Source organism: Rousettus aegyptiacus, unplaced genomic scaffold (assembly GCF_014176215.1).
Source record: "Rousettus aegyptiacus isolate mRouAeg1 unplaced genomic scaffold, mRouAeg1.p scaffold_m13_p_8, whole genome shotgun sequence".
In the NCBI taxonomy this organism is placed as follows: domain Eukaryota; kingdom Metazoa; phylum Chordata; class Mammalia; order Chiroptera; family Pteropodidae; genus Rousettus; species Rousettus aegyptiacus.
Genome location: NW_023416311.1, coordinates 6167675 through 6194266, shown reverse-complemented (window position 1 = coordinate 6194266; position 26592 = coordinate 6167675). Strand labels below are relative to the sequence as shown.

The window sequence follows — 26592 nt, the reverse complement described above, 5'->3', positions numbered from 1 at the left end:
TTCTTCTAGGAGTTTTATGGTTCCAGGTCTTACATTTAAGTATTTAATCCATTTGAGTTTATTCTTGTATATGCTACTAGAAGGTGGTCCAGTTTCATGTTTTGCATGTATCTGTCCAGTTCTCCCAACATCATTTGTTGAAGAGACTGTCTTTACACCGTTACATATTCTTGTCTTTTGTCATTGATTAATTTACCCCATAGGCATGGTTTTTTCTGGGCTCTCTCTTCTGTGTCATCGATCTATGTGTCTTTTTATGTCAGTACCATGCCGTTTTGATGACTATAGCCTTATAGTATCATTTGATATCAGGTAGCATGAAACCTCCAACTTTGCTCTTTTTATTTAAGATCGATGTGGTATTTGAGGCCTTTTGTGGTTCCATATAAATTAGGATTATTTGTTTTCGTTCTGTGAAAATGTCATTGGTAGTTAGATAGGGATTGCATTGAATTTGTACATCGCTTTGGGTAGCATGGACATTTTAATGGTGTTAATTATTTATACCCATGACCACAATATATCTTTCCATTTATTTTTATCTTCTTCAGTTTTTTTCTTTAATGTCTTAGTTTTCCAAGTACAAGTCTTTTACTTCCTTGGTTAAATTTATTCCTGGTTGTTTTATTCTTTTTGATGAAATTATAGATGGGACTGTTTTCTTAATTTCTTTTTCTGAGCTATTGATGAATAAAACGTAACCAGTTTCTAAAAATTAATTTCGTATTCTACTACTTCTGAATTAATTTATTGGTTCTAATAGTTTTTTTTGTGGATTCTTTAGGGTTCTCTATCATGTCATCTGCAAATAATGACAATGTTCCTTGTTTCTTTCTAATTTGGATGACTTTTGTTTCTTGTCTAATAGCTGCAGCTAGGACTTGCAATACTATGTTAAATAAAAGTGGCGAAACTGGACACCCTTGTCCTGTTCCTGATCTTAACAAGTTTTCAGCTTTTTATGGTTGTGTATTCTGTTAGCTGGTGTAGTTGTCATGTATGGCCTTCATTATGTTTAGATATGTTACCCCTATCCCCAGTTTTCTGAGCCCTTTTATCATAAATGGATGTTGGGTTTCGTCCAATACCTTTTGTGCATCAATTGATAGGATCATGTGATTTCTCTCTCTCTCTCTTTTTGTTTATGTGATGTATCACATTAATTGATTTGTGGATATTGAACCAACCTACATACCAGTAACAAATCCCCCTTGATCATGGTGTATGATCTTTTTAACGTATTGCTGAATGTGGTTTGCTAATATTTTGTTAAAGACGTTTGCATCTGTGTTAATCAAGGATATTGGACTATAACTTTCTTTTAGTGTGTGTGTTTTGTCTGGTTTTGTTATCAGAGTAATGTGTAAAAATCGGTTTGGGAGTCTTCTCAATCTTGAATTTTTTGAAATAGTTTGAGAAGGATAGTTTTTAGTTGTCCTTTAATGTTTGGTAAAATTCACCTGTGAAGCCACCTAGTCCTGGACTTCTGTTTATTGAGAGTTATTTGATTACTGATTTAATTACGTTAGTAGATATTGGTCTATTCAGCTTTTCTGTTTCTTCCTGATTCAGCCTTAGAAGATTGTATGTTTTCTAGGAATTTATCCATTTCTTCCAGGTTGTCCAATTTGTTGTCATATGATTATTCATAGCGTTTTCTTATATTCGTTTGTATTTCTGTAGTGTCTGTAGTCACTTCTCTTTCATTTCTGATTTTATTTACTTGGGGCCTCTGTTTTTTTCTTTGAGTCTCAGTAAAGGTTTGTCAATTTCGTTTCTCTTTTCATAGAACCAGCTCTTGGTTTCATTGACCTTTTTTATTTTCTTAAGAACTATTTTGTTTATCTCTTCTGTTTATTTTTGCTCTTTATTATTTCCTTCCTTCTACTCACATAGGGCTTTGTTCTTCTTCTTCTAGTTCCTTTGGGTGTGAGCTAAGATTGTTTATTTAAGAATTTTTTTTGTTTCTTGAGGTAGGGCTGTCTTGCTATGAATTTTTCTCCTAGAACTGTTTTCCCTGTGCCCCAAAGATTTGGGGTCATTGCGTCTTCATTTTCATTTGTCTCAAAGTACCTTTTGATTTCTTCCTTGATCTCACTGTTAACCCATTCATTGTTTAGTAGCATGTAATTTAGCCTGCATGTGTCTGTGAGCTTTTCAGTTTTCTTCTTACAATTGATTTCTAATTTTATACCATTGTGACTGGAGAAGATGCTTGATATGATTTCAGTTCTCTTAAGTTTACTGAGACTTACGCTGTGGCCTAACATGTGGTACACCCTGGAAAATGTGCACTTGAAAAGAACGCATATTCTGATTTTTGATGAAATGCTCTAATACCAGTTAAGTCCGTCTGCTCTATGTGCCATTTAAGGCCACTGTTCATGAGGTTTTAAAGTGCCCCACTCTTACTGTAACACTGTCAGTCTCTCCCTTTACATCCACCAATGTTTGCCTTATGCACTGCGGTGCTCCCGCATTGCGTGCGTACATGTTTATGGATCCCTTCATCGTTATGAAACGCCCTTCTCTGTCTCTCATTACAGCCTTTGTTTTAACGTCAGTATTGTCTGTTGGAAGTGTTGCCACTCTAGCTTTTTCGTTTCCGTTATCACGAAACATCTTTTTCCATCTCTTTACTCTCAGTCTGTGAGTGTGTCTTTCAATCTGAAGTTGGTCTCTTGTAGGAAGCACATGTACAGATCTTCCGATTGAAGCGTTTAGTCCATTTGCACTTAAAGTAAGCATTGATGGGTTTGTAGTTACTGCCGTTTGATTCGTTTGTTTTCTGACCGTTTTTGTAGTTCTCTGTTTCTAATTCTCTTGCTCTCTTCTCTTGTATGTTGGCGACTTTCTATAGTCTTGTGTTTAGAAAGGTTATTTATATACGTTTTATATCCCATCGGTTTTTGGCTCGTGGTTACCATTGCTTCACATATACCAAGCTATGTTCATAGCAGCTTATTTTAAGTTGCTAATTGCTTAAGTTTGGACACATTCTAAAATCACTACAGTTTTTACTCACCCTCTCCATATTTATGCTTTTGTTATACCTTTTTACTTCTGTGGTACCTCTGTTTATGTGTATTCCTTAATTTATTGTAATTACAAATGATCCTCCTACTTTTGCCTTTCAACCTTTATATCAGTTTGATTGCTTTTACTGTTTGCCTTTGTCGGTGAGATTTTTTTTTTATGTTATTCATATATTCGATCTTCTTAATGAAGTCCTTTTAACAATTCTTGTAACCCTAATTTAGTGACGATGAACTTCTTCACTGTGAACTTCTTTTGTTTAAGAAACTCTCTCCTCTTTAATTGTAAATGAGAGCTTGTTAAGTAGAGTGATCTTAGTTATAGGTCCTTGCCTTTCATCACTTTGCATATTTTATGCCATTCCCTTCTGACCTGCCAACTTTATGTTGAGAAATCAGCTACTTTTAAGATCCTCTCTTTGTAACCTTTGGCATTTTAATTATGATGAGCCTTGGCACGGGCCCGTTTGGGACTTTCTGTGCTTCCTGGACTTGTATGTCTATTTCCTTTGCCAGGTTCGGGAAGTTTTTGGTCATTACTTGTTCAAACAGGTTTTAAATCCCTTGCTCTCTCTCTCCTCCTCTTGGTACCCATATGCTAGATGTTGTCCCAAAGGCCCTTTAAACTGTCCTCATTTCATATTATTCGCTTTTCTTTTTGCTGTTCTGATTGGAAGTTTTCTGCTACCTGGTCATTTAGATTGCTGATTTGATCCTCTGCTTCGTCTAATCTGATGTCGATTCCATCGAATGGATTCTTCATTTGACGTATTGTAGTCTTTATTTCTAACTGGTACTTCTTGATGGCTGCTATCTTTTTTTTTATAATTTTTTATTTTTCGGTTATAGTTGGCATACAATACTATATGAGTTTCAGGTGTTCAGTAGTGTTTAGACATCTCTATAACTCACAGAGTGGTCACCCCAATAAATCTAAGTACCCTTCTGACACCACACATAGTTATGACACCATACATAGTTAAAACCATCACGACTGTCGTAACTACCAATTTGTGCTTCTTAATCCCTTCCCCCTTTTTCGCTGACTCCCACAATTCCCCTCCCACCCGGTAACCCTCAAAATGTTCTCTGTAGCTGCGACTCGGTTCCTGTTTATTTTGTTCTTTCGATTCCACAGGTACGTGCAGTCACATGGCATTTGTCTTCCACTTAGTCCACTCGGCGCACTGCTCTAGGTCCGCCACGAAATGCCTTTTTCTATCTCGTTACTTTTGGTCTGCGTGTGTGTCTTTTAATCTTAAGTGAGTCTCTCGTAGGCAGCATATGGAAGGGTCTTGTTTTCTTATCCATTCAGCCACCCCGTGTCTTTTGATTGGAACATTTAATTATTTTCATTTGAAGTACTCGTTGATAGATATGTGGTTATTGCCATTCTTTATTTAGATTTGTGAGACACACTCTTTTCTTTGTCTTAAAGAAGTCCCTCCAACATTTCCTGCAATACTGGCTTGGTCGTGATAAACTCATTTAGCTTTTTTTATACCTTTTGCTGGGTAAAGTAATATTGGTTGTAGGTCCTGGGTTTTCATCACTTTGACTATTTTGTGCCAGGCCCTTCTGGCCTGTAAAGTTTCTGTTGAGAAATCGGCTGGCAGCCTTGTGGGTGTTCCCCTATATGTAACTAATTGCTTTTCTCTTGCTGTTTTCAAGATTCTCTCTTTGAATTTAACATTTGGCATTTTAATTATGATGTGTCTCGGTGTGGGTCTCTTTGGGTTCATCTTGTTTGGGACTCTCCCGACTTCCTGGGGTTGTATGTCTATTTTCTTCATCAAGTTACGTAGATCTGCTACATCTCCCAGTCTTGGCAGGGTGGCCTTTTATAGCAGGTGTCCTGTGGGGCCTAATGGTACAGTCTCCTTGGTTACCTGAGCCATGCGTTCCTGGGATGTCTCTTGTATAGGCTGTGTGTGCCCCACTGTTGTAGTTGAGCCTTATTCGATGTTGGCTTGTCAGTGGATGGGATTGATCCTCAGGCTGACTGGCCGTGAGGACTGGCCATGACTACGGCAGGTGAGCTATTGTGTGGGGTCTGACCCCATAAAGCAGGAGTTGCTTTAGTGAGGTTCTAGTGCCAACCGAGCCCGCCCTTTGGGTGTGTCATTTGTGGAGCTTGTTGGGTGGGGCTCTGGTGTGGTCTGAAGATGGCCACCAGGTGGGTATGTTCTGGAGCCTCTTGAGAGGGTCTCCAGTGGAGGTCAAGTTCAACCCCTGCCTGTGCCCCGCTGGGGACCTGTTAGGAGCTGCATAGTGATGTGCAGTTGTTTGCTGCGTGTTCTGGGCTTGGGAGTGCTTGGAAGAGGCTGTTCTGTGATCCGAGGCTGGCTACCGCTGGTGTCAGGCTTGGACCCTCTGGCGAGCACCGCTCTGTGAGCCGACATCAGTTATCACTTGTGCTGGGTTTGTGGCCAACTAATTGAAGCACCCTTTTAAGCCAAGATTTGGCCACTGCTGATGCCAGGGTTCGGGCTGTACGATGAGAGCTACAATACAAATTGAGATTAGTCTCCGCTTATGCTGGGGTTGGGGTAGCTTAGCAAGGGTCACGGGGCACACCGAGGACAGCGGCTGCTTCCTTGAGCTTTGTGGACCTTTGAGAAATTTTAGGGAAGTCTGCAGCAGGAGCCGAAGCAGCTGCCTATGTGGAGGAGATGCTGGAAGAGCTTCAGCTGGGTGCGTGGGTTGAGTATGGCAGGGTCTAACGTAAACCACCAGTGTGGGGCGAACAGTGTTGGCCAGGTGGATGGAGAGCTCAGACGTGGCACCCACTTGCGCTGGGCTGGCTGGGTTGGGGGAGGGCTCACCAAAGGAGCAATGGCACCTCCCAGCACCTCCATCCCTGGAAAGAGCTGTCCAAACCCCGGCCCCTCCCGCCCCCGCCCTGAAGCTAATCAATTCCGTTCCTCCTGGTGCGTCCCTGGCATTTTCTCACCGCTGCCTCTGTTCCGGAGCCCAGAGCAAGTGAGGTGTGAGCGAGCGAGTCTTTGCCCGGGTCCTTTACGACCCGCGGCGCATCTCGCCAGGATGCGGTCCCCACTGCCGCTCCCAGCCTGATGTTACGGCGACGGCTCTTCCCGGCACTGGTGCCCGGGCGGGGGGTGGGGGCTGGGTGGGTTCTGCAGCCCCTCGCTCCTCAGGAGTGGCTCCCGATTTTCAATCGCCACATCGCGCGTGTGGGACCTGCCTGTTCTGCATCTCCACCCCTGCTACCCATCTCGACGTGGTGGCTGCTGCCGCTGCTGCTACTTTTTTCTAATGTCGTATGTTTTTATTATTTCTTTATTTTTTAATTACAGCTGACATTCTATGTTATGTTACTTTAAGGTATACATCATAGTGGGTAGACATTTGTATAATTTATGAAGCGATCCCCTGATTAGTCTGGTACCCACCTGGCACCATTACGTGGTTATTAAAACATTACTGACTATATTCCCCGTGCTGCACTTTACATCCCTGTGACTGTTTTGTTGCTACCAATTTGCACTTCTTAATCTCTTCATTTCTTTCATCCAGGCCCCCCCCCCCAAGTCCCCTCCCATCTGGAAAACATCAGGCTGTTCTCTACGAGTGTTTCTGTTTTGGTAGTCGGTTCATTTTGTTCTTTAGATTCCACACATCAGAGAGAGCATAGGGTATGTGCCTTTCTCTGACTCATATCACTTAGTATAATACCCTCTAGGTCCATCGAGATTGTCGCAAATAGTAAGATTTTATTTTCACATTGCTGGGTAATATTCCATTGTATATATGTACCTTCTCTTTATCCATTCGTCTGTCCACGGACACAGGTCGCTTCTGTATCTTGGCTATTGTAAATAATCCTGCAGTGAACATAGGGGTGCATACATCTTTTCAAATTGGTGTTTTGGATTTCTCTAGATAAATACTCAGTAGTGGGATTTCTGGGTCATAAAGTAGTTCTTCTTCTAATCTTTTGAAGAACCTCCAAACTGTTTTTCCATAGCGGCTGCATTAATTTGCAGTCCCACCAACAGGATTTCCTTTCCTCCACATCCTCACCAACACTAGCTGTTTGTTGATTTATCGATGATGGCCATTCTGACAGATGTGAGGTGAAGTCTCGTAGTTTTAATTTGCATTCCTCTGATTAGTGACCTTGAGCATCTTCTCATATGTCTTTCATATGGCCATCTGTATGACCTCTTTGAGAAATGTCTATTCAGGTTCTCTGCCCATTTTTTAAATTGGATTGTTTGTCTTCTTGGTGTCGAGTTGCGTGAGTTCTTTAAAGATTTTGGATATTAACTCTTTATCAAACTTATCATTGGTGAATCTCTTCTGCCATTCAGCATGTTGTCTTCGTATTTTTTTTTTTTTATGGTTTTTCTTTGCCGTGCAATAACTTTTTGATTTGATGTAGACCTATTTGTTTATTTTTTTCTTTTGTTTCCCTTACCTGAGAAGATATATCAAAAAAAACTACTACTAAGTGTGATGTCAGAATTTATAGTCTATGTTTTCTTCTAGGAGTCTTTTTGTTTTGGGTCTTACATTTAAGTCTTTAATCTGTTTTGAGTTTATTCTTGGATATGCTACGATAAGGTGGTCCAGTTTCATGTTTTGCACGTATCTGTCCAGTTTTCCCAGCACCATTTATTGAATAGCCTGTCTATACCCCACTGTGTAGTCTTGCCTCCTTAGTCATAGCTTATGTGACCATGTAGGCATGGGTTTATTTCTGGGTTCTCTATTCTGTTCCATTGATCCGTGTGTCTGTTTTAATGTCATGCTGTTTTGATAGCTATGTCCTGGTAGTATAGTTTGATATCAAGTAGCATGATAACTCCAACTTTGTTTTATTTTCTCAAGATTGCCATTGCTACACAGTTATTTTTTATGGTTTCATATAAATATTTGTTCTAGTCTTGTGAAAAATGTCATTGGTAATTAGTGATTGCATGCAATCTAGTGATTGCTTTTGGTAGTATGGACATTTTAACAATGTTAATTCTTCTCATCCATGAGCATGGTATACGCTTCCATTCATTTGCATCTTCAATTTTTTTTCAACATCTTATAATTTTCTAACTACAGGTCGTTTACCTCCTTGGTTATATTCATTCCTAGGTATTTTATTTTCGACGAAATTGCAAGTGGGATTTTCTTAATATCTCTCTCTGACAGTTCATTACCGGCGTTTAAAAATGCAGCTGATTTTCGCATATTAATTTCGTATCCCTCTTCTTTATTGAATTCGGTGCTAATAGTTTTTTTTTTTGTTTGAATCTTCAGGATTCTCCCTACACGGTGCCATGTCATCTGCAGATAATGACGGTTTCTTCGCTTCTTTCCAACTTGGATGTCTTTTATTTCTCGTCCGTTTGGCGTGTCCTGGACTTTCCACGCGATGTGGTCACGTCGGACACCTTTTTCTTCTCCCTGATCTTAAGCTTTCAGCTTTTCCCTGTTGAGTATAATGTCAACGGTGTGTTCGCCACACACGGCTTCGATCACGCTGTGACATGTTCCCTCTCTCCACGTTGCCGACAGTTTTTATCACAAATGGATGGATGCCAGGTGTTGTCAAACACCTTTTCTGCACCTACCGACATGATTATCTGTTTTCCGTTTTTCATTATGTTTATGCGGTGTGTCACACTACTTGATTCGTGGTTATCGAAGCAACTTTGCGTCCCAGGAATAAATTCCGCCTGGTCACGGTGTATGATCTTTTTAATGTACTGCTGAATTTGATTTGCTAATATTTTGTTGAAGATTTTTGCATGTTTATTCATCAGGAATATTGGCTTTCATTTGTTTCTGTAATGTCTCTGCCAGTTTTGGAATCAGGGTAACGGTGGCCTCGTAAAATGCGCCTGGGTGCCCTTCTTCCTTTTGGAATATTTTTGAAATAGTCTGAGATGAATGGGTGTCAATTCTTCTTTGAATATTTGGCCAAACTGGCTTGTGAACGGGGCTTCACCTTGATCCGTCCTATAACCTTTAGTCGCGGGACTTCTCTTCAGCGTGTTGCAGGCGGCTCTCAACGTGGCGGTTCTGTAATTTAGTTGCAATTCTGACGTTGTCCTGGGAGGAGGTGAGCACAGCATTTACCTGCCTCACCGCCCTGACCAGAACGAGTCAGCCCACCAGTCAGGTTAAAGAGGAGCAGTTTCAGGTCGGTGGCTGGCAAATGTCAGATGAGAGGGGCTGGAGGGCGAGCGGGAGGAGAGGAACACGGAGACTAGGTACGGGAGGGAAGCTGTGAGTTAGGGCAGCGCGGGTGTTGCCGTGGTAACAAACATCACCTGGAAGTTACTCTCTTCACACGAGAACGGTTTCTTGTCAGTAACACGTATTCGACATAGGTCAGCCAGAGGCTCTCGTCCTTGGAATCACACCGTCGCCCAGGCTGGTAGAGGGTCTCTCAACATGAACTTTGCATGGTCGCCGTGGGTCGAGGCGGGCAGGCAAATTGTGCATCAGCTTTCTGAGCTTCCAAACGAGTCACAGGGCCTAATGATGAAGGGGCGTCAATGAGTAGCACCAGCGAATAACCTAAAAAGCACACCCCGCGGTTAAGCTTTCTTGCAAATCATCATTTGCAAGCATTGCCGAGGGCGTCCCACTGTGGGGAGGTGGGGTCACTCCGGGGTCAGAGCTGGTGCCGGTGCCTATGGCCGAGTCCTGTCCTCGCCGAGCACACTGAGTAAGGCGTGGAGCAGCCACATGTGTGTAAACGGAAATGACACAGAAACCGGTGTGGGGCGTGGGGTGGGCAGGTCCCTCCAAGTCCCAGAGTTGGGATTCGGGGCCGCCGGAGGCCAGCAGCCGTGGTCTGTGGCGGTGTGTCCGTCTAACCCCACAGGAGCTGTTGGCGGGTTTTAAGCACAGGGACGACATGATCTGATGGTGTTTTGGAAACGTTTTGTGGTCCACTGGGATAACTCAGCAGTAAACGAGGATGAATTATTGATATGCGCAACACCGTGGGTGAATCTCAGAGACGTAACGCCGAGCGAAAGAAGCCGGATCCAGTGAGTGTGCGCTCTGCAATGAGATTTACGTGGTGCCCAGGTGCTGGCGGCGGTAGAAATTGCAAAGTAGATGGGAGTTAATGAACCGGCGAGGGGCGGGAGGGGACTTCCTGGGAAGAGGAAATCCTCCGACTTGTTCTGTGAGGTGGTCACACTAGTATGTCACACACACATCGCATATACGTGCACACACCTGTTGGACTCTGTGTAATTTACACGTACACACATGTATGTATACATTTATGTGTGTGTGTGTGTGTGTGTCGAGGGGTAGAATGGAGACCAGCTGGCCGGGCGTGCGGTGTTCCAGGTGAGGGCTGACGGTCGGGTCACCTGGACGAGCGGATGGATTTGAATAATATATTAGTTTCTTCCTGCAGGTGCTGTAACAAATTATCACAAACTTTAGTGGCTTAAAACAACGTAACTTTATCCTCCAGCAGCCCTCGAGGCCAAGAGTGCCCGGGCAAGGTGCCGGCAGGGCCACGGTGAGACGGTCCGAGCGGGGGACCCTTGCCGCCTCCTCCGGCTTCTCGGCGCTGCCCTCCGCGCCGCCCTTGGCTCGTGGCTCTGCCTCTGTCTCCACACGCCTCCTCCTCCGGATGACCTGTCCTTTTAAGGACACGTCACTGGATTTGGGACATCCCGATCCAGTGTCACCTCGTCTTAATGTAATCCCACCTGCAAAGACCTAATTTCCACGTAAGGCCTCGCTCTGAGGTTCAGGCCGGCATGGGTTTCAGGGGACACTAACAACCCAACCCAGTACATACAGAGTCGGGAGGTAGAGCAGAAGTGATTGAGCGTCGTGGGAAAGGGTGATGGGAGAAAGAATCAAGTGTGACTCAAGTTGTAGCTTGAACAGCAGCGTAGAGGTGCCCTTGAGCGTGGCATGGGGCGGCCGAAGGAGGGGCGAGCCTGGGGGAGCCCCGGGGCTTCTGTTTGGGGCCCGCTGAGTTCGAGATGCCTATTAGACATTCCCGGGGGAGACCGAACGAATAAATTGTGGTCTCACGAGTATGCGGATGGTGTTCAAGGCCATGGATAAGATCCTCCGGGGGGAGTGTGGGCAGGGAAAAGAGGCCGAGGCTCTAACACTGGAAGGTTTTGAAATGGGCGTGGGGAGAGAAGGACAGGCAGCATTTGTGATCCTTCTAATGCACAGACGCAGAAACGCACGTTACCGTAACAACAGAAAAAGGGAAAGAAAAGGTGACATTTTAAGACAGTCGGTTGCACTACAGAGGTAAATCGGAGATATTTTCCACGTGTTTAACTTGACAAAGCAACCTACACAAATTCTCCTAATTCGTTTCAAGCGGGATAAGAAAATGCTTCTGATTTTCAAAGAACGAAACAGCCATCGTCCTGTTCAGCATCAGAAATGTCCCAGCCTCTGGCCGGTCCCGGCTCGCTTTCCCCTTCCTCGCGACGGTTAGGCACCCGCAGAGAGCACTTGCAGGAGACCCACTCTGCATGGGGCACAGGCCGCGCCTGGCGCAGGGCACAGGGAGCCTTCCCGAAGAGTTCCGCTTCCGGGGGGACCGTCAGCAGAGCACCCCTGGGACGCGAGGGTCAAACACGGTCTCAGGGTCATAGCCCACTCGCTGGTTCAGAGGTCATAGCCGCCTGGGCAGGGTGCTTAAGAGTGGGTGAGGCTGAGAAGTCCAACATACTGCCCAGTTCACTAAGCCGGAGCCTCTGCCTGCCGGGCTGTTACAGGTCAGGGCCAAGGCCCCTCCAGCTGGCATCTTCTTGGCCAGCGTTTCAGAGAAACGCCATGGACGAGGGTGGATAATTGTGCCTTTTAACCAGGGGGTGTGGAGAAGAGTCATGAGGGTGAACGCTCATTCGAGCATCGATTCGTTCACTCACTCTTTGTTTGACGAATATCTCCTGAGTGTCCCGTGTGTTCTGGCCGTGGGAGCACAACGGCGAGCAAACCCAACGCCGGCCGTTGCCTCTCGCGCCGGCTCCGGACACGCTGCAGGGTCCGTGAGGGTCACGCGGGGGAGGGGATGATGGGAGACCAGAAAACTGGGGAAGGCTTCTCTGGGAAAGTGATGTCTAAATCGGAGCCACAGAATGAGTGAGCCGGGCAGAGCCGGCAGGGGCCGCGGGCCAGGCGTGCGCTGTGTGTGGGGTGGGGGCGGGCGCGTGCAAAGGGGTGGGGGAGGGGAGGGCTCGGGGGACGCTCAGGAGGTGGGCGCCCGGGGCGCAGGGGAGAGGACGGCCCAAGGAGCATTCGGAAAGTCTGGCTTGGGCCTGAGCGCGAACACTGGCAGCAGGAGGCAGGAAGGACGAGAGGACGTGGCAATGTGTGCCCGGCGAGGAGCCCAAACCCGGGGGCCGGTGTCCCCGGAGTGGGTGCAGACTCAGGCTCTGCAGGTCCCAGGCGTGGGGTTCGGTCCTGGCCTTGGCCCTCAGCCGCGGGGTTACCTCGGACCAGCCCCCCGACGTGTCCGATCACAGGGACCCTGCCCGTGGGGATCGTGCCTGGCACGGAGTGACCGCTCCACGGCAGAGCCGCGACCCCATCGCCCGAGGGGCGGCTCAGTCGGCTCTCCACAGGGACGGGGCGGAGGGTGCTGGTCCCCCAGCACTGAAAGCCACGTTTCAGCGGCTGCTGACCCCGCGGCTTCAGCGACCTCTGTCCCCGGCCGCTCTGTCACGAGCCTGAGGAGCAGCGGGCTGAGCGGTGGGCATCCTCCTCCGTCCCCACTGGCCTCTCGGGGGCGCTTCTGGGCTCGAGTCCTTCCCAGCACACGGCGTGCAGCCCTGGTCCTCCGCCCTCCGTCCAGGCCGCCCGCTGAGCACGCGCCGCAGGCCTGTCCTTTGCCGGGTGCCCTAACCTCTCCGCTGACCTTGGCAGCGTCCAGCTTGCCTCCGACACCTCGCTGGGGGCTCCCCCCCAACCAGCCGCCCGAGGTCAGGTCCCCGCAGGGGCCAGCGTCCTCCGCTGCAGGCGGGCCGGGGGTGAGGGCCGAGGCGTTGCCTGTGACCCCACGTGCGTCCCAGAGCCTTGTGATGGCAACACGAGCGGGCTCTGGGAACCCCCAGATCCCCGCAGTGGAGAGTGAGCCTTCAGCGACGGGCCGCCCCGGGCACAGACCCCCAGCCCCGGCCCTCAGGGCTCGACCTCCCCGGGCTCGACTGGGCTTCTGTTAGCAGGGAGGCCGACATCGCCCACCTCGGGCTGCCATGGGGAGTAAGTGGGACCAGGCGAAGAAAGTGTTTTCACAGCGCCTGGCGCGGAGCGGGCGCCCCGCGTGGGGACGGAGACCCTGCCCACGGTCAGGCGGTGTGGGGCCCGGGCCTCGAGCCTCCCGTCAGCGGGTTAAATTCTGTGCACGGTGCTGAGAACCGCGGCGTCTGGCCCACGGTCAGCACGCGCATCAGCTGCGGTTATCGGAGCGGAGCTGCCAGGTGAAAGCCAAGGTCGCGTGGGGTCGTGAGGGGCGCAAAGCCGGGAGGAAGGAAGGAATCGCCTCGGGATCTGGGATCTGAGGCGTTTCGCCCCCAGGCCGTGTGCACGTGCTGTTCCCTCTGCCCGGGTGCCGTTCCCTCCGTTTTTGCCAGACCAGTTTCCGCTTCCCCTCTGGGTCTCAGATTAGACGCTGCCGCCCCAGGGAGCCCCTCCCCGTCTGCTGGCGGGAGCCCCGCCTGTGTGAGTTGTGAGTGCCAAGGGCGTGCACATGGGGGGAGCGGAGCGTGCGTGGCCTGGGACGTGGCCGTGCACCGCAGCTGTCCAGCTCCGGCTCCCGGGAGGCCCCCGCCCAGGAGCATGGCCTGCGGGGCATCCAGGCGCTACTTGGCTTTGGGGTGCCTTCGCCCCAGTGCAGAGCTCTCTGGTAAATGGCCGGAAGGAGCGCGGCTCTGATTCAAGACGAAATAGAGACTCCGTCCCTCACCCCCCAGCCCCCCACCCCCGCAAGGCCCCAAGTGTCTTACAGCCGACTGGCCCCGAGGCCGAAGAGCCTGGGAACAAGGGGTGGAAACAGGGACCCCTCTGAGGGTCCCGAGTGACCCACTCCAGGGGCGCAGCCGTGTGGGACTCTGGGACAGCGCCCCACCCCCCCACCCCCGGGAGGTGGGGTAGTAGTGGCCCTGGCCCCGGCCCCGGCCTCGCAGGGCTGTGTGAGGAGAGGACGAGTCGTTTATGCAGAGGACTCCACCCGGCCCCGAGTCCCGAAGGCCTTGGGTGAGCGTTAGCGCCTGACACCTCTGCCTCCACCTCTGCCTCCATCCCTGTCACCCCGCCAGGCCCTCCTGTGCGGCCCCCAGTCTGGAGAGGGGCTTCACCTGGAGCTCGTTGGAAAGACGCGTTCTCAGGCCTCATCCAGCCCCCCGGGGGGAGTTCTGGGGGCGAGGCCCGCACCCTGGGTGCAAGCCCCGTGAGTGACAGCAGGGCGTGCTCAGTACCCACCAGGTCCCGAGGTGGGGATGGGTTTGAGCATCGCTCACGGGCAGCCGGGAGCTGAGGGCCAGACGCTGAGACGCCTCCCCGGGGGACCGGGAGCAGGGCCCAGGGCTGTCGGCCTCTGCCCGTCCTGTTCCCCCCGTGTTTAGCGTCCCTGTCCCCAAGGTCACGAAGGTCATGGGGACAATAGGGATGCTCCCGAGGCAGAGGACGCCCCGTCTGAACCACGGGCCCACCGGTGACCCAGGCGACAGCTCGTCAGGCCGCTCTGGGAGATTCACAAATGCAGGACGTCCGCGGGAGTCGGCACCGGCCTCCCTCCTGGGGCGCCGCTCGCAGGAAGCCGGGGACGAATGTCGAGCTCAGGGGACGTGAGAGAGGAAACGCCGAGGCAGGTGGAGAGTGGAGAGTCCTCACACAGCGGCAGCGTGAGGACCGGGGACGTTTCCTTTTTCTGGAAAAGGCGCGTTCTGCCTGAGCTGCTCATTTCCTCAGTACCCCGGGGCGGGGGGTGGTGAGTAGGGAGCAAAGGCGCGGCTGTGGCAGGAGCCCCCCCACGCCGGGCACCTTGTGCCCCCATAAAGCCTTGCAGTGCCGCGTGGCCGCGGGCGGGTCCAGCAGCTCTCTGAGCCTCAGTTTCCTCCCAGCCCTCATGGGGGGAACCAGCAGTCATGGGGTGCCGAGAGACGGGGCTGTGCGGTGTACCAGCGACTCGAGGAGAGGGGGCCCCCGTGGGGGACCCCGTCCCAGCAGGGCGCCCCACTCAGCGAGGCTCGCGGACGCGCGGCAAGAGGCCCGGTAACGCCTCGATTACCAGTTAATGACATGGGCACTGACGAGAATCCTCAGACCCCAGATGCCTCAGCCGAGGACGTCCGTCATCCCGTGGGCCGCAAGGCCACCCACCTCCCTGCCGCCTCGTGGCGGAGTCACAGGCCCCCGAGGGGGGAGGAGAACAGGAACGGTCACCGAGGACCTCTGCCGCACGGAGCCCCGCTGGGGAGGGGGGCCGAGGCCCCAGGGTGACCCCACCCTGTCCCCAGCTGGCGAGAGGACGGGGGGGGGGTGGGGAGGACTCAAACCGCGTTCTTCCCAGATCCCAAAGCCGAACCACACGCGAGCAGGTGTGGCCCAGATGGTCTCTGCAGCCTTGACGCCAACGCCGTGTGCCTCTGCTGAGCAGATGCGTGACCCTGGAATGAGGGCAGGGGCGGCCCCGGGGGACAGTCCTCGCAAGGCCAGGGCATCATGGCTGGCCGGGAGCCCAGGTGACCCTTTAACATGCTAAACAGGGCGGCTTAAGCCCCCGCAGCCAACCAGCTGCAGGGTGGAGGTTTGAACTCAAGTCTTTGTGATTCCGAGGCCTCGCTGCTCTTTTCTTTTCTTTTCTTTTCTTTTCTTTTCTTTTCTTTTCTTTTTTCTTTTCTTTCTTTTTTTTCTATTATAAAATACCTATAACATAAAATTTACCATCTTAACCATTTTTAAGCCTACAGTTAAGTGGCATTAAACAGTCCATCATGTTGTATAGCTGCTACCATCATCCAGCTCTGTAACTCTTTCATCTGGCAAAGCTGAAAATCGACAGCCCCCAAATGACCCCCCTCCCCTCCCCGCCCCCCGCCTGTGGAATCCACCGGCCGCTTCCGTCTCCCTGAGCTCGGCTGGAATCACACGGATCAGCCTTTCGGTGGCCGGCGTGTTCCCTCAGCATCGTGTCCTCAAGGTGCGTCCCTGCGGCACGGCGTGCGTCGGAATTTCCCGCACGCGCATCGTCTGCGCAGACCCCATTCTGCCGTCCGTTCGTCTGTCGGGGGGGGCCCTCCGTGTCTCAGCTACCGCGAAGAACGCCGCTGGGATCAGGGGTGTGGAATAACTCCAAGACCCTGTGTTCTTGGGTTGATACCCACAAGCGGAATTGCTTGTCTTGCGGTCATTCTACGTTTGATTTTTTTGAGGAACCACCGTACTGTTTTCTGTAGCAGCTGCACCGATGTACGTTCCCACCAACAAGTTCCACTTTTCCTCATTCTCACCAATGCTTATTATTTTATTTTATTTTTTTTGATAGTCGCAGTCCTAGTGGGTATGAGCTGGTATCTCGTTATAGTTTTGATTTGCATCTCCCTGATGATTACTGGTGTTGAGCATCTTCTCATGAGCTTATCGGTCATTTGTATGTTGTATTTAGGTGAAACGTCTATTCAAGTCCTTTGCCCGTTTTTGGAATGGGTTGTTTGTTTTTTTGTTTTTTGTTTGGAATTTTTCTATGTATTTTGGATGTTAATCCCTTACCAGATGTATATGATTTGCAAGTATGTTCTCCCATTTGGTGGGTTGTGTTTTTAGTTCAGGAAAGGTGTCCCGACTGTTGATACTGTCTTTGTGCAAAATTTAAAAAATTTCATAAGTCCAATTCATCTGTTTTTTCTTTTGTTGCCTGTCTTTGGTGTCATAACCAAAAAAAAAAAAAAAAAAAAAAAAAAAGGGCACCCTCATCTCGTTCCTGATCTTAGAGGAATAGCTTTCATCCTTTCACCGTTGAGTGTATATCATGTTTACTCTTTTTTTTTTTTTTATGGCTTTTATTATGCTGAGGTAAGTTCCTTCTATTCCTGGTTCGTAGGGTGTTTTTACAAAATGGTGTTGAATTTTGTTAAATGATTTTTCTGTATCTGTTGAGGCGATCCCATGTTTTTTTTTCTCTTCATTCCATTGATGTGACCTACTACATTGACCAATTTTCATATGTTTAACCATTCCAGGAGTAAACTCCACTTGGTCACGGTGTATAATTATTATTACTTTTTTGGCATCAATATTCAAGGAAATGGGTCTGTGGTTTTCATTTCTTGTGGTATCCTTGTCTGGCTTTGTAGCAAAGCAATGCCGGCCTCAGAATGAGTTAGAAAGTGTTCCCTTTTTCACAATTTTTTTGCGAAAAGTTTGAGGATTGGCATTAATTCTTTAAACGTTAAGAGAATTCACCAGTGAAGCCCTGAGGTCCGGGCGTTTCCATTGTCAGGAGCGTTTTGATTACTGATTCGATTTCCTTACCAGTCCCAGGTCTATTCGGATATTCTATTTCTTTGATTCGGTCTCGTGTTTCAGGAATTTGTCCATTTCATCTCAGTTTTCCAACTTTATGGCATACAGTTATTCACAGTAGTCTTATAATCCTTTCTATTTCTGTAGCATCTGTAACGGCTCCATTTTCATTTCCGATTTTGGCAATTCGAGCCTTCTCTTAGTCCAGCCAGCTAAAGGTTTGTCAATTTTGTTCATGTTATCAAAGGACCAACTTCTGGTTTCATTAATTTTAGTGCTTCGCATTTCTTCGGTTTATTCATCTCTGCTCCAGTCTTTATTCCCTTCCTTCCGCTAACGTTGAGTTCAGCTTATTCTTGCTCCTGAAGTTGCGAAGTTCTGTCGGTTTGGGGTCTTTCCCATGTTCGAACGCAAACATTCGTAGATTCCCCCCTTAGCTCTGCTCTCCCCGCATCCTATACGATTCGGCGCGCCGTGATTTTGTTTTCACTGGTCCCGAAGTATTTTCTAATTTCTCTTGTGATCTCGCCGATCCATTGGTTGGTTAGAAATGCAGTGTTTAATTAATTTCCAGCAAGTCGTGAATTTTCCAGCTTTCCTCTTGTTACTGACTTCTAACCTCATCCCTTCGTGGCTGGAGAAGACACTTCGTGTAATAACTGTCTTTTCAATCTGTCGAGATGTAAGTTACGGTCTAACACGTGGCCTCGTCCTGGGAAAGTGCGCCTCCTGTGTGTGCTCTCGTTGGGTGGAGTGTTCTGTGTGCGTCTGGTAGATTGAGTGGGTCTATCGTGTGTTCGAGCCCCCATTCCCTTCCCTACCTCCTCTCTGGTTCTGTCCGTTATCAACAGTGGATACGGCAGCTGCCAACTATTATCACAGTGTTGTCTATTTTGATTCCGTCAGTTTTTGCTTCCCATATTTTGATAGTGTATCATTAGCTGCATACATGTTTACAATTGTTATATCTTCTTGCTTAGTGAAACTTTTATTAATCTACGATGTCCTTCTTCGTCTCTTGTAAACTTTTTCGATTTAAAACCTATTTTGTCTTATATCAGTATAATCATTCCTGCTCCCCTTTGGTTACTATTTGCATGGAATATCATTTCTCGTGCTTTCATTGTCAATCTGTTTGTGTCTTTGGTTCCAAAGCGAGTCTCTTGTAGACAGCATATAATTGGATCATGCATTTTTATTCATTCTGCCAATCTTCGCCTTGATTGGAGAGTTTAATCTATTTACATTCGAAGTAATTCCTGCTAAGGATGGATTTCTGACATTTTCGGTATTTGTATGCCTTATAGCTTTTTTTTGGTCCCTCATTTCCCGCACTTGTCTTTCGTGTTTATTTTGTTTTTCATTAATATGTTTAAATTCCTTTCTCATTTCCTTTTGTGTATATTCATTAGTTTTCCTTCTGTTTGTTTTCTGTATGCAGCCATTGTATCGCTTTGGATATTTAATTTATTCCTGAGAATTTCGATTCTTTTTGGTGCTATTAGAACTTTCTTAATTTCATTTTTTTCAAAATTCCCATTTGAAAAGATCTCCGTCCCCTTTGGCAGCCAGCAGCTGGTTCTCTGTCTCCGTGGGCCTGTTTCCGTTTTTGTTTATTCATTTGTTTAGATTCCACATATAAGTGAAATCATATGATACTGGTCTACCTCTGGCTTGTTTCACTCAGCATCACATCCTCCGAGGCTGTCCCTGTTGTCACAATGGCAAGGCTTCCTTCTTTTTGATTGCCGAATGATAGTCCACTGTGTATTCGTTATTGACGGGCATTGTTTTCTTTGTGATTGCCATGAGGAGTACGTCTAACATCCTAAAGTTATTTTGAATAATGATTTGAATTGACATCAGCTTAACTTCAGTAACATACAAAATCCCAGCTCTTTTCAGCTCCATCTTCGGCGCTTTCCAGTTGTGGATGTTACAAAGTTGCCTCTCTGTGTGGTTGTGTGCGCCAAAACGTAAACTAACAATTCCTTTAACTGCATTAATCTCTTAAACTGTGTAGAAAAAATGTGGAGTTAAAATCCACAGTTATAAGCCAGTGATACCGGCTGGTCCACGAGCTCGTTAGCTCGGCTTGACCAGGTCTGGGTTTTTGCCAAGCAAGTGTGGAAGAGGGGGAGGGGACCCAGGTCTGGGGGAGCGACAATCTTCATGGCCCTGGGTCCCCTGCTGGGAGAGAGTTGGCTTGGCAAGAGTACGTGAGGAGGGCAGAGGGGCTTCTTTTTTAAAAACGGTGGATTAGAGGTCATGAAGAACTCGGAGAGTCCTTACTGTGGGGGCGGGGGGGAGGGAAGGAGGGGGACAGAAGTGGATCAGAGAAAATCTGACGTGGGGAGCTCGGAGGGGGCACAGCTGTGCTGTCCTCGTCCAGACGAGGCACAAGGCACCCGGCACCCGTGGCCCAGGAAAAGCCTCCGAGAGGGAGGGGCGGGGAGCAGTGGGCGGAGGCTGGCGAGTGGGGTGCCGGCCCCCCACCCCCCCGTGCGTGAGGCCGAGCCTCTGCGGGGGCGTCACAGGCAGGGGGCAAGCGCTTCAAAGAATCCACGTTTACAAGGGGGCGACGAGGTTTAAAATAGGGGGACGGAACTGGGAATGCGGGCTGAGGTGGGGGGAAGAGCCCGGGGAGAGCTCGGGGGAGACCGTCCCTGGGAGAGGGGGCTGTGCGGGGGCCCGGCCGGAAGCGAGGCGCTTCTCCGAGGGGGTCAGGGTCGCAGCGACCGGGGGGCGGCCGGGGCAGCCCGGAGTGTGGCCACGGGCCCCGGGCCCCGCACACAGTGGAAGCCGGTCCCCCAGTGTCTCCTCGGAGCTGGGGGACCCGGGCTGTGCTTCGTCTCGTCGTCCGCTCGAATGCAGAACAAGGCACCCCGTTCTCGAGCCAGAGGCCACACAGCGCCGCCCACACATGCGCCCCGGGACCCTGCGCCCCCCGCCGTGTGTCAGCCCGCAGGGGCCTTCCCGGTGCCCCCCGCGGTCCGCGGTGACGCCCTCGGGGGCCCCGCTCAGAACCGGCCGGCTTGGTGGTTTGAGTTACATATACTGTGCCTGGGCTCTTATCTGGGGAAACTTTATCTTCTCAGTTTCTATAATGAGGTTAAAAAGGTAAAGTCCCTTGCTGAATGGCATGGGTACGAAGCCAAGGTAATTTTTTTTTTTTTTTTTTTTGCGGGAAAGGGGCGGTATAGCGTTTCTCATCGTACAGGTCGCAGCTTACTGGTCACCTCTGCCAGGGATCTCTTTAGCCCCGCCCCACGGTTCGCACCTGGGGACCCCTCCTTCAGGTGACACGTGGCCATGTCTGGAGGCATTTCTGGTGGACACAACGGAAAGGGTTCTGCTGGCACCCAGTAGGTGGGGGCCGGGGTTGCTGCAAACGTGCTGGGGGGCCCAGGGCGCCCCGCAGCAGAGGTCCAGCCCCGAGGGTCAGCGTCGCGGGGCCGTGGGCGGGCAACGCCGGCCTGGACTCCTGAGAGGCTCCTGGGCCCGGCCTTCTCTCTCCGAGCCCTGCCGAGCCCCGCGTGGCGCTCTGCAGTCCGAGTGCCCGGAGGCTGGCTGCCTGCCCCCCGGCACAGGTCCCTTCCGCCTTCACCGCCACGTGCCCCAGTGCCTGGCACGATGCCTGGCATACAGTAGGTGCCCGATAACGCTCTGTTTCTCTGTGAATAGATAGGAACCTGTACTGAGGGGTTTTTTTTTTCTGTATGGAATTTTGAGTCTACACCTCCAGTTTGCACAGATCTGCCTAATGAGTCAAAGTGGGATTCTGCTCCACTTCAGGTAAAATCGGTATCAGTGCAATCAAATCCCGTGGCCCAGGATACCGTGTGACAGGGCGAGTGGCCTTTTGTCGAAAGTTCACCGGCGGCTCCCCAGCTGCTGGAAAACAACCGAGACAAAGAAACGGCACAAAGCGAGCGATTACAAAATGCCACCGTTTTTTATTTCGTCATCGTAAAGAGGTGGATCTCAACCAGGTTGTAACAAAATTTACCACAGCTTATTCCGAAAGAAAATTCGAATACGAGAGATTTTAGAAAATTAAACACATTCGTTTAAAAAGTCTATCGTGTAAACCGTTGCCCCGGGAGGGCGGTTCAGATGATCCCACGTTTCGGAGCGAACCCGCGGCGGTCCAGGCCTCGCCCGCTCACAGGCCCCGCGCCGCCTTGCACCCTGCCGGGCAGCCCTGGGGCGCGTTCTGGGCGACACTGGCCCGGCCGAGGCGGGGGTGGGGGGAGTGGGGGGATGAGGCGGCCTGTCCGGGAGGAATCCCGGGTAACAGGCCTTCCTCGCGCGGGGTCCGCACGTTGGTCGCACACGCGCCATCTGCCATCTGGTCCCCCCGGTCCTCGGCCCCGCCTCTGCGTCCCCCGTGTGCTCCACACCGATGGGAAGCGAAGCGTGGAAGGCCCGCGGGGCAAGGCGGCAGGTAGCTGGGCCGGTTAGACTCAGGGAGGGGGAGCCGGCCGGAGGTTCTCCATTGTGATGGGAAGACGTTCACGCGCCAGTCAGAACGGACCCCCGGGCCTCGGACCCCCGGGCCTCGGAACCCCGGCGAGGCCGGCACGTCCTACGCGTGGGGTGCACACCCGTGCGTGAGGCTCAGCCGCCTAGAGGAATCAGCTTGCTTTCTAAAGAAACGGACTGGGGAGGTCGGGAAGCCCATTCGGTGTGGTCGTTAGGGTTCGGAGACAAGCGGGGGCTCCGCGGCAGATCCGAGCCTGCGGGTCCCTGACGCGGAGGGGCAGTGCTGCCCCCTCACGCCTGCTGGTCCGGCAGCTGAAATTTTACTTTAACAACAATCGAGACTGCGTGAAAATGAAGGTTTTGGCATGGAAGTGTTAGATAAAATGTACAGTACAAAATTAGCACAGAAGCCAATCTGAACAGCAAATATTTAATGTTCGCTTTAATGAAACAATGTACAATATTTTGAAAATTGATCACTGCGAAAGGCCTTGCAGACGCCTGCCCGCCGGGAGCACCTGAGTGCTGGCTGCCGCAGCCCGCAGGCCGGGGGGCGGGCGGTGCGTGTGGCATCGTCCCAAGTGAAACACGGAGGGTCACGACCCTCGCTGCCTCTGTGGTTAGGCACGGGGCGTGGGGCGCGCCCCGCCCAGGCGGCCTCTGGGCCAGTCCACACTTGGCAGGCGGGGTCTCAGGCGGCCCAGGCAGGCCTGTCCCTGCTCCAGCCCGAAAGCCAGCCTGCCCCGTGCCATGGGTCCCACGCCAAGGCGACGTGATGGGGTGGGGGCCCGTGCTCGGGCCCGGGCTGCAGCCCAGGGAAGGGCTCCGCAGGGGGCGGTTAGGAGGGTACCTGCCGGGACCCCAGAGAACAGGGCCCGGCCTCCACGTGAGGGCCCGGCTGGCGTCTCAGGGCTGCCGCCCCCACGTGAAGGTAAGCAGGTGGGGTGGGGGACCGAGGCCTGGAACCCTGTGACCTGGTCCTCAAGTGGGCAAATTGTACTGTGTGAAACAGGAGAGAAGGGGCCCCTGGGCGGCCCGGCCGCAGCGCTCAGTCCGAGGGTGAGCAGCGCGTGCCCCGCGGGCCGGCGGGGGCCTCGTTCCCGGCCCTGGGGCTGCCGCCTCGCTCCGCCGGCTGTACCAGCTTCTCAGTTCTCTGACTGCCTGTTCTGTTACGGGCACAACACGCAGCCTGGCGCACCTGTAAAGGTCCAGTGGTCGTCCGGGAACTCGTCTTCATCAGCTCTGAGTGGGGAGCGGAGCCGAGTGCGGCCATCAGACCATGTCCCCTGCCCTGGCCCCCGCCCCTGGCTCTCGCTCCTCTTGCTCAGTCTCTCAAGATGACACTTTGTCCTTACAACTCAGTCAGGTGACTCCTTCTGAACCCAGGAAGCCCACGAAGGTGCCGGGCTCCTGGGGGCCAGAGGCGACCGCCCTGGATGCGGGAGCCGCTCCTCCCTGGCTAGACGAGGCCGCTCCGGCTGCTGCGCGCGGTGTGTGCCCGTGGGGGCGGCTGACGGCTGCTCTGCCAGGCCCCCCTCCCGGGAACCCCAGCTTTCCCCACTGGGGAGAGCCGTCTTTGGCCAGCCCTGCTCTTCCTGGGTTTAGCTCATCTGGGGAATGAAGGAGAGACAAACGAGACCACGGCAGAGGCAGACCCTGCTGGCGTCTGTCCTGCTCCTGCTAAAATAGCACGCGGGCGCCCAGCCTGCCTCCTCCGCCCAGCCCTGCGTGGTTCCCGTGGTGAGAGGCTGGCCCTGTGGTTCCCCCTGAATGGGGAGGCCGTCCTCTCTGAGCTGCAGTTTTGCAGGCTCCCAAGAATCTCCTAAGTGGGTCAAGGAGGCAGAGCAGCTTCAGCTGGGCCTCCCGCGGGCTCCTTCCCTCTGACGGGTCACAGGCGGCCGAGTGGGTATTCGGAGGGGGACGGCAGCCTGCACTCTGAATCGGATCCAGGTCGGAGGGCAGGCGAGCGTCCTAAGGGGGTGGTGTTTCCCGCCCCGGGTCTCGGCTTGGACCTCCCTGGACCTGGGTGGTTGTCGTCTTTCTCGAGGAGCGGGGGGTCTCCCCTAAGTCTGACCTGCCGCAGTGCAGAGCAGGGCCCGCCATGTTTTGAGCAGCCGAATGGGTTGAATCCTTGCGGAACAGCCACCGCGATGCCAAAGTTAAGGCTTCGAGTTGCTGTCACATGCATGTCACGTGCGCGCTGAGCTGAAACGAGGCGCTGTCTGCACGCTGAAGGTGAGTCCAAGGTTTCCGCGTGCGCGCAGGAAGGGGGTGCAGAGAGCAAGCAGCCCGATGGCTCCGTGTGGCCCCTAGAGACATGCCTTTACAGTCCACAATTTGGAGAGCAGGCCAGTTTCCTGTGAATAATTAAGCTTTAAAAAGCGGGGAGAAAGGGTTTCTCCTTTTTAAATACAGGTCAAATATGGACTTGCTTCTCCTGGCTTAGCCTCTGTACCGTCGTAGCCCTGGGGGCCTCTCTTTTTAATTTTGCTTTGTTTGTTTGTTTGTTTTTTAACTCGGTGCAGGAAGTCATAGCAGCTTGCTGGAGCGGGGGTGGGGGGTGGCCTGGGGACTGCGAGGCCAGGTTCACGCTCAGACTGATGCGGGTCAGGTTCCAGGAGAGTCCGCTCAGAGCCCGGGCCCCGGGTCGGGGCTGTGGCTGATGCACAGAGAGAGGGGCTGCAGGGGCAGGTTCCGCTGCCCAGCAGTGCTGGGCCAGTCTGTCAGCTGGGACTAGAGGCCGACTGAGGCCGAGTGACGGAGGCTGTCGGCCTGGGTCTTGGAACTGACCAAATGGGCAAACTGGAAAGAGAAAACCCATGTTGCCTCCCTGGAATTCAGCACCCCCCGGGGCCTCAGACACCCACGCGTTGAGGGCGGAGTCCCCCGCCACACACACTCCTGCCTCCAGCCACGGAGGACCGCAGGCTCGTAACCGCCCCGCGGGTCCTGGCTCAGGGAGCACAGCATAAGCCTAGGTGACTCTTTCCAGAGTCTTCCGCCATCTGGGAAGCGGTCACTGTTCTCCCAGGCTGTCCACTTGGTTTAAGCTGATGAGCGGGAATGTTCCAGGTGGAGGAAAGGTGAGCTTTCCACCGACCATCGTTCACACACGTTTATGTCAAGTTTCCTACCGCAGGTCAAACCTACTCTCAAGTAGTCTAGTTCACCACCTTCTAAGCATTTCCCCCATAAAATGCAGCTCTTCGGAACTGTCTCAGCAGCCGAGGGTGGGCGACAGTGCCCTGGCCCAGGAGGCCGTCTGAGCTGCAGGGTGGGGGGAGGGTCCTGGGGGCTGCCGCACCCTTGTCTGTACCCGTCTCCGCCTGTCAACAGGGCCTGTCCCGAGCTGGGGGGACAGAAGATTCAGTCGGGGTCACACAGGGTCCTGCTCACGCTGAGCGTGTTGGGGGGCAGAAGGCGTACTGCGAACCGTGTCTTTAGGGGACAGTCATGATCTGTTCAGAGTGGACAGTGTCCAAGCTCAGAGAGCCACACCGAGGCCCCAAAGCCCCAGGTGACCAGAGCTGAGTCTCTCTCATGACCTTGAGGCCAAGGCCATCGATTCCTGGATAGCCCAGGGCTCTGGACGCAGGGTCAGCAGGTTGCTGCCAATGGCCAGCCTGGATGGGCGAGGTCCCCTCAACCTGACAAAGGTACGAGAGGGCCCAGGGGGCCTCAGGCTTCCCACGTGGGCCGGTCCTTCCAGAAGCCAGTTACGGGGAGGTAGGAGACATGCTCCAGGAGCCACAGTTCGGCGTCTCTCCTGGCCCCTTCGCACAGAGGCTGCTGGAGGAGACGCCAGAGCTCCTGCTGGCCGCGGCGGCGAGGACCAGGGTGTCTGCTGACCCCCGGGGGAGGAGAATGGAGAGAAGCGAGGCCCCCCGCGCCCCACCCCGCATGGCCGTAAGTTGTAGCAGGCGATTACATTAAAAAGAGTAAGAGTGTAACAGTCATTCTAATTCCCACCTGGGAAAGAGTTGTTTCCGAGGGAACCTGCGGACCCAGAGAAACGTGGAAGTTGTGCATCCCGCGGGGGCTCCACGCCCGACCGGGTGCCCACCCTCCCGCTGGCCGCTGGCGGGCGGCTCGGGGCGGGCCCTGGGAGAGCAGGGCCCCCGTGCCCACGTGCCATCTAGGAGCTGCCTCGCTTTCTGACCAGTTTAATCAGGATGTCAGGTGACCAGCGGGGACGGTGTGCTCTCTGGGTCCCCCAGGAGGATGTGGCCGTCGCTCCACGGTGGGACGGGCCAGCTGCCGTGGCCAGACTGGACGCAGAGTGGCTGGGGCGGAGGCGGCTGGGGCGGCACGTAGGGTCCGAGTCTGGGCTGCCGTCGAGGTCAGAGGTCGCCGCTCTGGGGCTCCACGTTGCGCGTCGTCTCCCGGGGGTGACCGCGGGAAAGCTTGGGGAAGCGGGAGGCCCCTTTGGGCCGGCCGTTCCTGTTCAGCGGCTCTCCGGGAGCGGTGACGTCACTGTAAGACAGGGCAGGGAGAAGCGCGTTAAGCCGGGGCTCCCCAGGCACTGGCTGCAGGGCGAGGAGCCCCGGGGAGCGCGGGGGGCGGGGCGGAGGGGACGGAGCCG

General features: G+C 52.4%; 2 protein-coding genes across 3 annotated transcripts in view; one reads left to right on the top strand and one right to left on the bottom strand.

Annotated features, from left to right (window-relative positions):
• Positions 1–26592, top strand: part of CPPED1 (calcineurin like phosphoesterase domain containing 1) — a 162434-nt gene that overhangs the window by 134492 nt on the left and 1350 nt on the right. The gene's annotated exons all lie outside the window — the stretch shown is intronic.
• Positions 21461–26592, bottom strand: part of SNX29 (sorting nexin 29) — a 441832-nt gene continuing 436700 nt past the window's right edge. The window contains exon 21 of the mRNA XM_036226320.1: positions 21461–26483. Within this exon, the coding sequence (XP_036082213.1) occupies positions 26351–26483 (133 nt within the window). The 3' untranslated portion in view covers positions 21461–26350. The remainder of the gene's footprint in view (positions 26484–26592) is intronic.